The sequence below is a fragment of the Accipiter gentilis genome, chromosome 2 (genome assembly GCF_929443795.1).
Source record: "Accipiter gentilis chromosome 2, bAccGen1.1, whole genome shotgun sequence".
Classification (NCBI taxonomy): domain Eukaryota; kingdom Metazoa; phylum Chordata; class Aves; order Accipitriformes; family Accipitridae; genus Astur; species Astur gentilis.
Genome location: NC_064881.1, coordinates 54,108,178 through 54,121,155, shown reverse-complemented (window position 1 = coordinate 54,121,155; position 12,978 = coordinate 54,108,178). Strand labels below are relative to the sequence as shown.

At 52.6% G+C, this 12,978-nt stretch overlaps 1 protein-coding gene across 4 annotated transcripts in view; it reads right to left on the bottom strand.

The window, feature by feature from the left end:
• Positions 1-9,226, bottom strand: part of ARHGAP39 (Rho GTPase activating protein 39) — a 150,007-nt gene extending 140,781 nt beyond the window's left edge. For all 4 annotated transcript variants that reach the window (XR_007509211.1, XR_007509210.1, XR_007509212.1 and 1 more), the window contains exon 1: positions 9,109-9,226. Coding sequence is in view for 1 of the 4 variants with exons in the window: in XM_049825984.1 (XP_049681941.1) it covers positions 9,109-9,119 (11 nt within the window). In the remaining 3 variants the exon portion in view is untranslated. The remainder of the gene's footprint in view (positions 1-9,108) is intronic.
• Between the last annotated feature and the right edge of the window lie 3,752 nt (positions 9,227-12,978).

The following is a 12,978-nucleotide window of genomic DNA, read 5'->3' as shown; positions in this document are numbered from 1 at the left end:
CGCAGTGCACCAAGCACACGGAGAAGGCTCTACAGGATTTCTCCTGTCCCTGCCTTTGAGGGGACGTGGATTCACAGATGCACACGTTAGATTAAAGGGAGCAAAGAAGCTTATGAAGCAGAACAACAGCATCCAGAAAGCCAACTTCAGGTCAGCAACAGGATTCAGAAAGTACTTAAGAGACAGCTTAATTACCAATAAAAACCAATGATACACCCATATATCCTGCATAGCGTTGCGTGTGTACTCAGTGTGCTGCTTGGCCAGCTTGAGTTAAATTACTCACATTGAGGAACGCAACAGACGGACACCAAAAAAAACCCAACCCTAGCATACCAAAAGGAAGCAAGACAGGCTCTTCAAGAAGCAGCATTTTCCCTTTCAAGTCCACGTGTAACTCTGCATCCTAGCACGCTGCCAGGGACAGCATGTTGCTGTTTCATTTGTAGTCTTTTAAAGGATTTAGACTTCAAAGAGGGACTATTTGTCTAAACATCCCAGACAGACTGTGGGTTGACTCTAGTAACCTAAATTCCACCGTTATTTAAACACACCCTATTGTCCATCCTTCTCTTCTAGAAAGGAAACTGCCACATTGCAGTCAATAAGCGATTGCACTTTTCCATCTAATGCAATGATCTCTCCCAACTGTGTGTGTGAAGTGCTCTCAGGCTTGCAAGAAGCGCTACAGAAAGATCAATAAAAATCATAATACTATAGCTTCAATTCGTAGAGTAAGTAACGTTTCTGGATGGTAAAAAGCTTGGGTTTCCAAACACGTTGCCCGTGGAAGTCATTTACATTCAAGCAGAGCAGAGAGGGAAGATCAATAAAAATGCAACGAGGCAGACAGAGAAATGTCATCACCTCGGGAAGAGGCAGCCCAGAAACCGCGTGCATCTGACAAGAGCAAAAATGGACCAGACACATGTGTTTTCTGTAAGGGCTACACCATAAGGAAGGCACCTAGCTTCAATTCAGAGATTTTTCTATACTTCTCAGCGGTAAAAAGGAAGGAGACTGCACGGTCAAAACAGGTCATGGCCCAGAGAGCTGAGATCCCAGACTCCAGTTTTATTTTATTGCACGACTTTTGACACATCGAGGTCTCTTCTCTTCCCATCTGTAGAATGGGAACAGTGTTGGGGTTGTTCAGCCTGGAGAAGAGAAGGCTCCAGGGAGACCTTATAGCAGCCCTCCAGTACCTAAAGGAGGCCTACAAGAAAGCCAGAGAGGGACTTTTTGCAAGGGTGTGTATTGATAGGACAAGGGGTAATGATTTTAAACTGAAAAAGGGCAGATTTAGATTAGATACAAGGAAGAAATTCTCTACATTGAGGGTGGTGAGGCACTGGAGCAGGTTGCCCAGAGAAGTTGTGGATGCCCCATCCCTGGAAAGTGTTCAAGGCCAGATTGGACGAGGCTTTGAGCAACAGGGTCTAGTGGAAGGTGTCCCTGCCCATGGCAGGGGGGTTGGAACTAGATGATCTTTAAGGTCCCTTCCAACCCAAAGCAGTCTATGATTCTATATACACAGATGCAGAATATGCCCATCCTACAGTGAGGTTAGAAATGCCAAGTTTTGGCATGCAACGCTACATTTTACTCCAACATTTGCTGAGGTTTTTACTCTAATTTATAACCCCCAGCCCGTACACACAGCACTATAAGAGAAGAGCAACCTGCAAGCCACCTTTAGGTCAGGTATCAACTGATCCAAAGCTGGCTAAGTCACTGGTGGCTGTGACACCGGCCAGCCCCCAGGCACCCTTCCTCTATGCCACATTCCAGCCCAGCTACCACTAACCCCCTGTTCCTCACACCCCTCTCTCTCTTCCAGCAGGGGCTTTCTTCCCCGTCAAACTGTGTTTTAGAAAGTCAGCACTAACAAGCAAACTTTAACACTAGCCAGAAGTCAAAAAGCTCTGCTCCATGCCAGAAACATAACTTCCCATCAATGTTCAATCCAGGAACAAAACCTTCTAGGATCACGCTGTCTGTAAAATACAATAAGCAAAGCCTTCTCCCTCTGACAGTCTATTTCAGGCCCCATTTGCTGCAAGTTTTATGAGATGTTAATCAACATCAAAAATTTCCACATCTTTCACTGCAGGAATAGTGGTTTCTGCTCTCTGAATTACACCACTGGGTTACTACACGTCACAGTTAATGAGCCCTCTCTGTCCATTTCCATCTCCTTCCCATTTATTGTTTAAAAACACTTTAACAATTTGAAAACAGTCTTTTTTTTCTTCATTTGAGAGCGCAGAGATGAGGATAGCCAGTTGCCTGCCAATCAGCTGGGACAGTACCAGAAGTCAGAGCGACGTATTTGGCTCCCTAAAAATTGGGCATCCATCAGGACTGCCTCTTGCCGAGCTGTTTGTGAGAATGCTTAAAGGGCAGGAGCAGTCCCAGCAGCAAGAGGAAGAAAATAAATGCAATCACCAGATCTATTAAGGCCAGAGAAACAGTGAGGGCTGAAGAATTTGAGAAACGAGGCACCTCCCATTGTAACAGCACAATGTGGTTCTTTCACTGCTAGCCAGGAGCTGGTAAACCGAGAAAACCAGCTTCGGGGGTTCCTGTGAGCAATTTAAGGAGTAACGACTAATTCCAAGGGCACAGTGCAGATGCTATCTAGAGAGTTGCTCCACTTCTTCCCCTCAGCACCTGGAGTACATTTATCCCTTGCTTGCTTCTTGGCAACTGGAATTAAAAATAGCCAGCCTGGATTAGTTGCAAAGTGAAAAAAAGAAAAGTATTACAGCAGAAATGTTTATTTTTGAGAAGAGACAGAGGAGGAAGAGGAAAGGTCTAGGTTCAATGCGTTATCTAGAGCATGTAAGGAAATAATCACTGAAGCAAAAATGCAGGAAGGAGAGCATGGCTGCTGAAGACAGGAACAAAAAATTATTTTTTAGAGGTACTGGAGGGAAGAGGTCATCATAACATTTGTAGTGATCTTAATTAGCAACCAAAATGAAGTTCTCACTGATATTTATTATCTGGGGCAAACATGTCCAAATAGGCATGCCATAAAAACACTGCTGTACACTGGCAGTGGTTACAGTCAAGCCTAAAAATCCTACACCTGATGATTTATGATCCACCCCCCAAGAGCCAGACCCCTCTCCATGGCTCTGCCACACCATCAGGGAACATGCAGCCCCACCGCATTATGCATAAATTTAACTCCTGGAATCAGCCCAGTCCCTAGAGACTTCTCAGTTGTGTTTAGTGGTTTTGTTTCGGTTTGTGGGTTTTTGTTTAAAGGTTGTTGGGTAGGGTTTTTGTTTGGCTGGTTTTTTTTAAAATCATGTATATTCACAAGTTACTAGAGATGAGTTGCTAAAACTTTCATCTTTCAGAAGAGGAACAACACACCACAAGTCTTTGGTCTTAATATGATTGCCAGAATGGTTTGAGGACTTGAGCCTTGCCCGAACCGGTCTTAAACCAAGATACCTACTCATGAGACACAATGTCTGCTATCTAGATTATAGTTTACCTAGAAACCTACCCAGAAAAACTCACCCTGGACCTTCAGCTTCACCAGCCTAAATGCAGATTGAGGAGTCAGAGCAGACTGACCCAGGAGAACTAATGGTCAGGTCAGTTGGCCTGAAGAAGGAGAAGCCACAACAGGACATTATTGCTGGAACAGGGATTTAGGAAGCTGCTCCTAGTTCACTATCTAAAGTAGTTACTTTGTGTGTGTGGGGAAGTTGTCCACACCAACACGCTGCACGTTTCTACAGCTCAAGCCTTCAACCCCACAAACACTTCCCAGATGACAACCCCCACGTGGTGGCAGGAGCTGATGGCATGCAGCTTAAGGACCTGATCAAGACCAAAGTAGGTCGCCTTCAAATCAAGGTACAAAATTGTGGATTCACCTAATCCTCCGAGACAGCTCCTCACAAAGCTTTAAACAAGCACAATGTCAAGATAACTCCTTCCCTGGAACTCTACCCGAGAGCATCAGGCTTATCCTTAGAGAGGACCCTCATGATGCAACAGGCCCCCTCCACCTTCCTGCTAAAGAAGGGTCACATTGGTCCACATGACAGGATTTACTCATGCTTTATCCAGTCTAAGCTGAAATATTTCAACAAACAAGACTCCATCATTTCTCTAGAAAAAAAGGTTTCACAGCAAAGTCCAGTCTGTCAGGAAGCACCCAACATGCAACCTGGACATCGCTTACCCCTCCCTGGCAGTGTTCAAGGCCAGGTTGGATGGGGCTTTGAGCAACGGGGTCTAGTGGAAGGTGTCCCTGCCCATGGCAGGGGGGTTGGAACTAGATGATCTTTAAGGCCCCTTCCAACCCAAAGCAGTCTATGATTCTACGACATTGCCAGAACTGGCTTAAGGATTTTGGAGACTCAAGAGTCCTAACTGAGAGATGAGTTGTAGATATCACAACTACAGGCAATCAGGCAGCTTTCAACTGCTGAAAGCCCCAGCTCTAAAGACAGAGTTAGATACAGACAGGCTCCTGGGATTGTCCCAGATTTTACCAGGTTTTTTTAATATTAAAGAGGTGGAGGAGCAGCTCTGTAAACAGGCAAGCAAAACAAACACGCACCAGATCTACAATCAGCGGCACCACGCTCCCAAGTGGCTCTGCTCTTGCGCAGGGCTGTTTGACAACACATGCCCAGGAGGTCTGATGTCAGACTGACGATGCATGCGCAGCTGTTATTTCCCCATTTTTCAGAAGCCAGGCATTCCATAAAATACTTTTTTTTTTTAAAAAATTATTATTATTTTGGACAGGATCTGGGATTCAACTACGTTATCCAAAATGTCTGTAAACCCTACAGCTAGTTGATGGGTTGGAGAAGCTCTCTCAACCATCAGGTCTAGGTCCTATATTCCTGCTTCAAGAAGATGCTCTCTTACCACTCATGTAGTTATAACCCACAATCACGCATCCACAACGCCCAGTATAGGCTAGGAAGAATGAGGCAGAAGGGATTTACTTGGAAATCAGAATAAAAAGCTGGCCCTGTCATCCACACAACCTGTATCATCTCGCTGCTCTTATGTTGCCAGGTTCGTTAGCATAACTAAACATACCTTCATTAATGTTCGTAAAGCTGGTCCAGAGTATGCCTAGCATCACTGTTAAACATAACAGCTGCAGCAACTGCCTAGGACTAACCATAAAAACCACTCGGTGGTTGCAACCTGGGTAGAAAGTGGCTCCTGTCCCAACAGAACGGCAGCAGCAAAAAAAAGATAATCCCCAGAACCAAAATAAAACCCATGCACCCACCAGCCACACACTCATCGTCACGGGTATCAGAAGAATCCGTTGCGAAATGCAGCGTCGGTCAGGATTTGGACAACCTTAAAGAGCCCAGACTTCATCAGCCTCCCTTTCCTTCCAACCTTTTACGGTTGGACTCGACGATCTTAAGGGTCTTTTTCCAACCTAAATGATTCTACGATCCTCTAACCCCTCCTCACTGCCACCACCCCAACGCAACACCCCGGCAGCAAGTCCCACAGCACACAGCGGCGGGACCCTCCCAGCAAAGACACAGCTGGCACCCAATTTAACCACATTTATCCTCCTGCATCTATTCACCCACCTTTTATTCAGCTGCAAGCTATGAAGCTCTGGGCTCTTGGCCAACTGGCTGCATCTCCTCTCTCTCTCTCTCCCCCCCTCTCTCTGTCAGAGCTGCAGGTTACAGGAGACTATGGCATTTCTGCTTCTCTTATTAGGATAGTTAATGACCTAATTTAAGCCATGTAGAGTATACCCAGGAATTACAGTTACAGGCTCCTCAAATGAAGTTAACAATAAATCACAGAAATTCAGCTGCGAGCACTTCTCAGGCACCTTTGTATCAGCAATATTAATTTTACCAGGAGGACAGCAAGTTCGCTCCCTCCCCTCTTTTTAAGCCACTGACAAATCTTGCTAGCAGCCTCGTTTGAAAAAGCTCCTTTGAGCCCATCTCCGGCTCCTTTGGAAGGGAGCTCCATGAAGACATCTGGCTCGCAGACAGGCTAGACCTTGATTTGTCTTGATCTGCAGCAGGAAGAATACAGCAACCGTAGATTTTGGTGGGAAATTCCCCATCAGCGGCTCCTTTAGCGTCAGAGCAAAGACTTCCCTAGAGATCGAGGGCCTCAACATATGCCTTTCTTCCCAAAGGAAGAGCACTGAAATTATCTGTCCCAGGGGTATTAGCATAACTCAAGTCGTTGGGATTAACGTTAAAGAGTCATTTAGACTTGAAAGCCCTCCCAGGTACTGGTGGAATGAGGTGCGCTGCCATCAGCGATTCAAACTCCAGCGCAGAGTTCGATTAATCCGAATTTTAGGCTGGGAAGATAGCTCCTGATCAGCTGAGTGTACGTACTGGCCAAGACACACCAAAAAGAAGTTACTGGTTGCTGATGGGCGAAGATCTACAAAATGCCGTGGGAGATGTCCGTGGTACTCTTTGACTGGAGGAAGGGTAACACCGCTAGATACCTTGAGCCCTCCCTCTTGCACCCATCCTAAGCGATGGGGAAGAAATACATAGCTTCTCCCTTCCAAAAGGTGTACGGCACGGAACAATACTCAGTAACAGAACTACAAGAGGCATTTATTAACGAACACAAGATCACATCTTGCAAGCATAAGCCAACATCTCGCATCCACAGACTAATTCACATCCACAAGCACCAAATACTGTCAGTCTCGTTCCCCCCCGCCCCCTCCCAAAGTCAGCAGCGAGACAGTTTGCAGCAGCCAGATGATGGAATCACGAGGGTGTTGGTTCCCCCTAGCACCAAAGAAATCAGCTCCCAACGTCGCTGCAAATGAAGGAAACAGATTTGCAGCAAGGTGCAATCACGCTGTTTTTAACGATCATGTGGTATATTAACATTCAGCTGCAGCTACTGCCTGGGCAGACACTTCATGGAGGAGATCAACCAACCATCCATGGATGGTAGCGGCAACGGCACAGCTACCGACACCGGCCTGACAGCATGAAACAGTGTCACATCTTGCTTAAGAGCGGTCCAGATACACTCAGCCACAGGCACACCCCTGTCCAAGCCACCTGCTGCTTGTAGGTACCCGAGAGCTCACATCGAGCTCCCCAATTTCATTACTTTTATTTTAAAAACGTTTTGGCTTTTTCTCCCCCCTCTCTTAAGCCCACCCAGCTGCATGTGCCAGGTGAGGTACTGGAGCACAGCAGCTGCGGGTTTATCTGTAGAGGTCACTCAAGGGTTGATTAAACTGCTATCGCCAAGGAAGGAAGGGAAAAAAAAAAAAAAAATCCCATCCTGCAGTTTTTGCAGCTGGAGAATGCAGGTCTGGGTAAGCAGCAGAGCAGCGCAGAGAGGAAAAAAAAAACCCCACCAAAAAAAAAAACCAACCAGCGGCTCACCATCCACCACACATGTGAAATAAATAACCCCTGTTCCAGCACAAACACCACAATTCAGCCACTTCTCCCCCCTTAAAGACCAGTGCATTCCCCCCCCCAAACCTCTGTGCACCCCGCTGCAGCCCCCCCACCCCCTGCAGGTACCCTGATCCATGCCCGCACCCCTTCCCCAGTGCATCCCTGCATCCACACCCACTCGCATGCCACCCTGTGTGTGTCCCCCCCACGCACCCCCCTGCGCCCTGCCACACCTTACACCTCCATAAAAATACTTCCCCTGGCTGCATCCCAGGGGGTGGGATCCAGTCCAACCTATAACCCCCCACACAGAGCATCCACAGGGAGCAGGATGGGGTTGGATCCAGAGGCCCCCCCCCCCCCCCTAGCCCCCCATCACAGGGAGCAGGCTGGGATCCAGCCCAATCCATAACCCCTCTACAGGGAGCAGGGTAGGATCCAGCCCCTCCACAACCCCCCCACGGGGAGCAGGGTAGGATCCAGCCCCTCCACACCCCCCCCACGGGGAGCAGGGTGGGATCCAGCCCCTCCACACCCCCCCCACGGGGAGCAGGGTGGGATCCAGCCCCTCCACACCCCCCCCACGGGGAGCAGGGTGGGATCCAGCCCCTCCACACCCCCCCCACGGGGAGCAGGGTGGGATCCAGCCCCTCCACACCCCCCCCACGGGGAGCAGGGTGGGATCCAGCCCCTCCACACCCCCCCCCACGGGGAGCAGGGTGGGATCCAGCCCCTCCACAACCCCCCCACGGGGAGCAGGGTGGGATCCAGCCCCTCCACAATCCCCCGACGGGGAGCAGGGTGGGATCCAGCCCCTCCACAATCCCCCGACGGGGAGCAGGGTGGGATCCAGCCCCTCCACAATCCCCCGACGGGGAGCAGGGTGGGATCCAGCCCCTCCAAACCCCCCCGACGGGGAGCAGGGTGGGATCCAGCCCCTCCAAAACCCCCCGACGGGGAGCAGGGTGGGATCCAGCCCCTGCATAGGGAGCAGGGTAGGATAGAGCCCCTCCATAACCCCCCCACAGGGAGCAGGGTGGGATCCAGCCCCTCCACAGGGAGCAGGGTGGGATCCAGCCCCCCCATCTCCCTACTGCAACCACAGGGAACCAGGTGGGTGCATCCAGCACCCACCCCATGCACCAAAAGTCGGGGGTGTGTGTGTGTGTGTGTGTGCAAAGTGGGGTAGGGATTCACCCCCACCCCACGCACCCACAGAGAGCCGGGTGGGGTTAGAATCCAAACCTACACCACGCAGAGCAGGTGGGAATGCCCCCCCCACCAAAAAAAATAAATCGAGGTGGTGCTAACAGCCCTTCCCCCCCCCCCCGAAGGACCAGAAAAAGAGGGGAAAACCCACCCCCTCCCCAAAAAGGGGCACAGATACACCCCAAGGGGGGGCAAGCACCCCTCAGGGCACCTTAAAAGGGTGGGGGCACCCCCATAACCCCTCTATGGAGTGGGGGGGAGAGGGAAGACACCCCTCCCCGAATAAAAAGGGGGGACAGAGCCCCTCTCAGCGCCCCCGGGGGGGCCTTTGGCCCCCCCCGGAGGCGCTGAGAGGGGCTCTGTCCCCCTTAAGATAGGGGGAGAAGCCCCCAACCCCCCCCTCAGCCCTCAGGCCCCCTCAGAGAGCTCCCCCCCCCCCCCCAAAACCCCACCCCGCGGTGCCGGTTCTCACCTCTCCGCCATATTCCCGGCGGCCCTACCGCTCGGCGGCGGCCTCGGCCCCGGTTCGGCCTCCCATGACCCCGGTGGGCTACCGGGTGGGCGACCGACCGACCGATCTGTCCTCTCTTCTTCTCTTTCCCCCCCCCCCCCTCCCCCCAAACGGTTTTTTCCCCTCACGGCCGCCCCGCCGCTGACTGAGGGACCGGGGCTCGCGCCGCGGCCCCGCCGCGTCCCGCCGTCACCAGCGACAACGGCGGCGCCGCCAATAGGGAGAGGCGGAGGGGGAGGGGCCTCCGCCGATCCGCCACGCCCCTCCCGCTCAACCTCCGCCTCAAGGCGCGTCCCGCCCCTTTTCAAGCCACGCCTCCTCCCCCCCAAAAAAGGGGGGACGGGGGGGTGGGGCGAGCGTCGAGGGCTGATGGGAGCGGTAGTTCGGAAGCGCGCATGCGCTTTACATCTACCCCCCGCGGCGCGCATGCGTAAACCCTGAGCCCTACAGCCGCCATTACCTGTATTCCCCCCCCCCCCCGCACCCCGCCCGGCCTCCACCCGTGTCCATGTAGCCAGGCCCTCCCTAGGGTCACTGGGATGGACTGGGACCCCAGACCAGGGAGGGGGGACACACCAGCCCCTTGGGGCCATGCCAGCCTTCGCGGTCTCCCCAATTTGGGTGTGTGTGTGGGGGTGTCCCCCCCTGCTGCAATTTGTCCCCTCCGCTGCAATTTGTCCCCTCTGCTCTAAACTCTTCCTCTCACCGCCCTGGTTTCACCTCGCTTCCCATCACCTTGTCCCTCCTGCTCCGTCAGACGGGAGTTTCCTCACCGCCATGCCCCCCGGCGCTTCTCCCCGCTTCATGGGGAGGGGGGGGCACCCCAACGGCCTGAGCACCCCAAGGATGAAGGCCAAAATGGTGGTGGTGGGACACGCACATTCAATGGGGGACACCGGGTCGGGGTTGACACTCAAGTTGAGGACACCAGGAGAACTTGGAGCAGCTTCTGCCCCAAGCCCAACTCTTTCGGAGGTGGCATGACTAAAGGAATTGGGAGAAGCAGTTCATTGGGTTCAATTTGTCGGGGGGGGGCAAGTTCGGTCACAGTACGAAACCACTCACAAAACTTTTTATTACGTTTCAAGCCCTAGCGTAACTTGCAAATTCGAAGGAATTTGGCTGACTGTCATCCTGGTTGTCTCACCAGGATGGTGTTGGCGCCGGCGTCTTCGGCGCAGGGCTGCCCGGGGCTCCTGGCTGCTCCTCTAATGTTCTTTGCCACAGCCGTAACAGCTTGTTGACGTTCAACCAGTGGCTTTTTGGAGCAGAAACACCCAAGAACATCACGTTTTCTCTTCCAAGCTCCTTTGAGATGTGCACAGTGCAGGTCAGAGCCTGGGAAATGGTGAGTTATCCCCTTTTTGGTGTTTTCCTGGTGGCTTCTTTCTCCCGCTGATTCAGACTGACGTTGCTCTTTTGGATTCCCCCCCAACCATTTAGTTTGGGGCTATTGTTACTAGATATTTTCAATTTCATCTTATACAGAATAAAAGAGCAGTTACCTCCTTCCCCCTGGGCACCCTGATCCAAGAAAGGCCATTGCCATCATCTTCGCTTACGCCAAGGAGAGATGCGATCCCAGACAGAGGCTGCTGGAAACCAAGGTGATTTGGTCCACGTGCTCTTCACCGCAACCTCAGACGAGATCTGGTGTAGGAGCTGGATTAAAACCAGCCCTGGACCATGTGCCTGGATGAGCTCAACATGAACGTGTATGTGATGGGGCAGACCATGGAGCACTTTCATGGTACGTCCGAGAGGGGGCTCTGCTTTCAAATGACAGCTTTACTGGAGGGGACCGTCCCTTGCTTCAGCGGGGTCACCTTGTGTCCAAGCACCCCATCAGCACACTCCTTGTGCACAGGGAAGTCCTCCTCACGTCACCTCCTGCGTGGGCTGTCTGCTGCAGTAGGAATTAGGATGTCTGCAAGGGGTTTAGCACCCAGGGGTGCCGCCAACGCTCACTCCACATCCAAACCTTGAGGCATCACCCCTGGCTCCTGGGGGCCTGGGCTCCATCTCCCACCTCCAGCACTTTGGCAACACGGTGGGGTCCAGGCACTGAAACACGGACTGACCAGTTACCCCAGGCTCTGCCCCAGTCCCCACCAGTTTGCAGGGGAGAGGCAGCCACTGCTGTTCCTTGGAGGACCAGCATGGGCTTGGCAGACCGTGCAAGGAAACCACACTTAAAGGCCAGCAGGATTTAGGGCTTCTCCCCACCCAGTGTCATTGCTTCCATTCCTGGGCCACAAAATTGACCAGGACCCTTGTCCCCAACCCCTTTGGAGCTGAGGGTCAAGCGCAGCCCCGTGACCCCCACCAAAAACCTTGGGACAGCAGAGCAGAGCCTGGTGCAGGCAGGGATGCCTTCTCCTCTGACCAGCTGCAGCGTGCGAGCAGCAACCGGTGCATCAGATGCAGCATTGATCTAGGACCTGGTGACGTGAAGGCGCGTGTCCCTGACTAACCCCGGCTGTCACTCGTCCCAGGGTAGGCTGATCCGTGCTCTGGAGGGGACAGGGACTCCCGGCAGACACGAGCTGGTGTCTGTTAGTCATGTCGGTGGTGGAGCTGCTCTTCTCTGTGTTCCCACTTGCATCCCTGGGGAAGGATAACACCACCATGATGTAGGTGATGACCTCACAGGCCCATCTGCAATGTTGTTTTTCTTCCTAACGAGGCAGCGGGGAAAGCCCAAGCCTAAAGGGCAGGGACAGGCAGAGGATTTAGTCCGGTTGTCCCCAGCCAGGGTTGACCCCTGCTCCAGGATTGCTGACCTGTGGTGTGGTGCACAACCAACTGTTGATTTAGTTCAATCTCTACAGCTGTGCTTTGTTAGAAAAAGGACGGAGAAGGTAAATGGTTTGGAGGGACGGAATTGTGTCACTGTGCCACTCGTTGCTCTGGGTACCAGCTCAAAACTCACATTGCAGTTAGGAGCTGGATGGGCCACAAACTGAGTCTCCCTGAGCCCACCTTGCTCCCTGGCTTTGAGCAGGTTCTCTGCCTAGCATGGCTCAGCAGATCTTTCCCATGGCAGGTCTCACAGGGAACATCGTTTCTCCTTCAACTCTTACTTTTTCCAACAAGCCCATCTCACGCTTTCTGATGGGTCTCGCAGGCATCGGGGAAGGGGCTTCACCAGCATCCCCATAGCTGGTCCATGAGGTGAGTCTGTGGGGTGACCAGAAATTTCCCTTTTGGCTCTTCTCGCTGCTTCTTCCCCCCTGCCACCTACCTCCAGCTGGAGAGGGGACCTCTGTGTCCCACACTGAAACATGGGCAATTGACAACCAAGAGGGAGCAGCCAGAGTTGGAGATGGCCACGCAGGGGACGTGCTGTGCTCCCAGCAGCCACTTGCTAAGAACTCAAAGGATCACAGAATGGTTGAGGTTGGAAGGGACCTCTGGAGCTCATCTGGTCTGACCCCCCTGCTCAAGCAGGGCCGCCTACAGCTGGTTGCTCAGGACTGTGTCCAGACAGCTTCTGAATGCCCCCAAGAATGGAGGCTCCACAGCCTCTCCGGGCAACCTGTGCCACTGCTCGTCACCCTCACAGTAAAACAGTCTTTCCTGAGGTTCAGAGGGAACCTCCTGTGTTTTGGCTTGTGCTTATGGCCTCTGGTCCTGGCACTGGGCACCACTGGAGAGACCCTGGCTCCCTCTTCTATGCCCCCCTCCCTTCAGGTACTTGAGACACATTGATGAGATCCCCCTGAGCCTTCTCTTCTCCAGGCTGAGCAGTCCCAGCTCTCTCAGCCTTTCCTCGGATGAGAGATGCTCCGGTCTCTTCAGCATTCTCATGGCCCAGCGCTGGACTCTCTC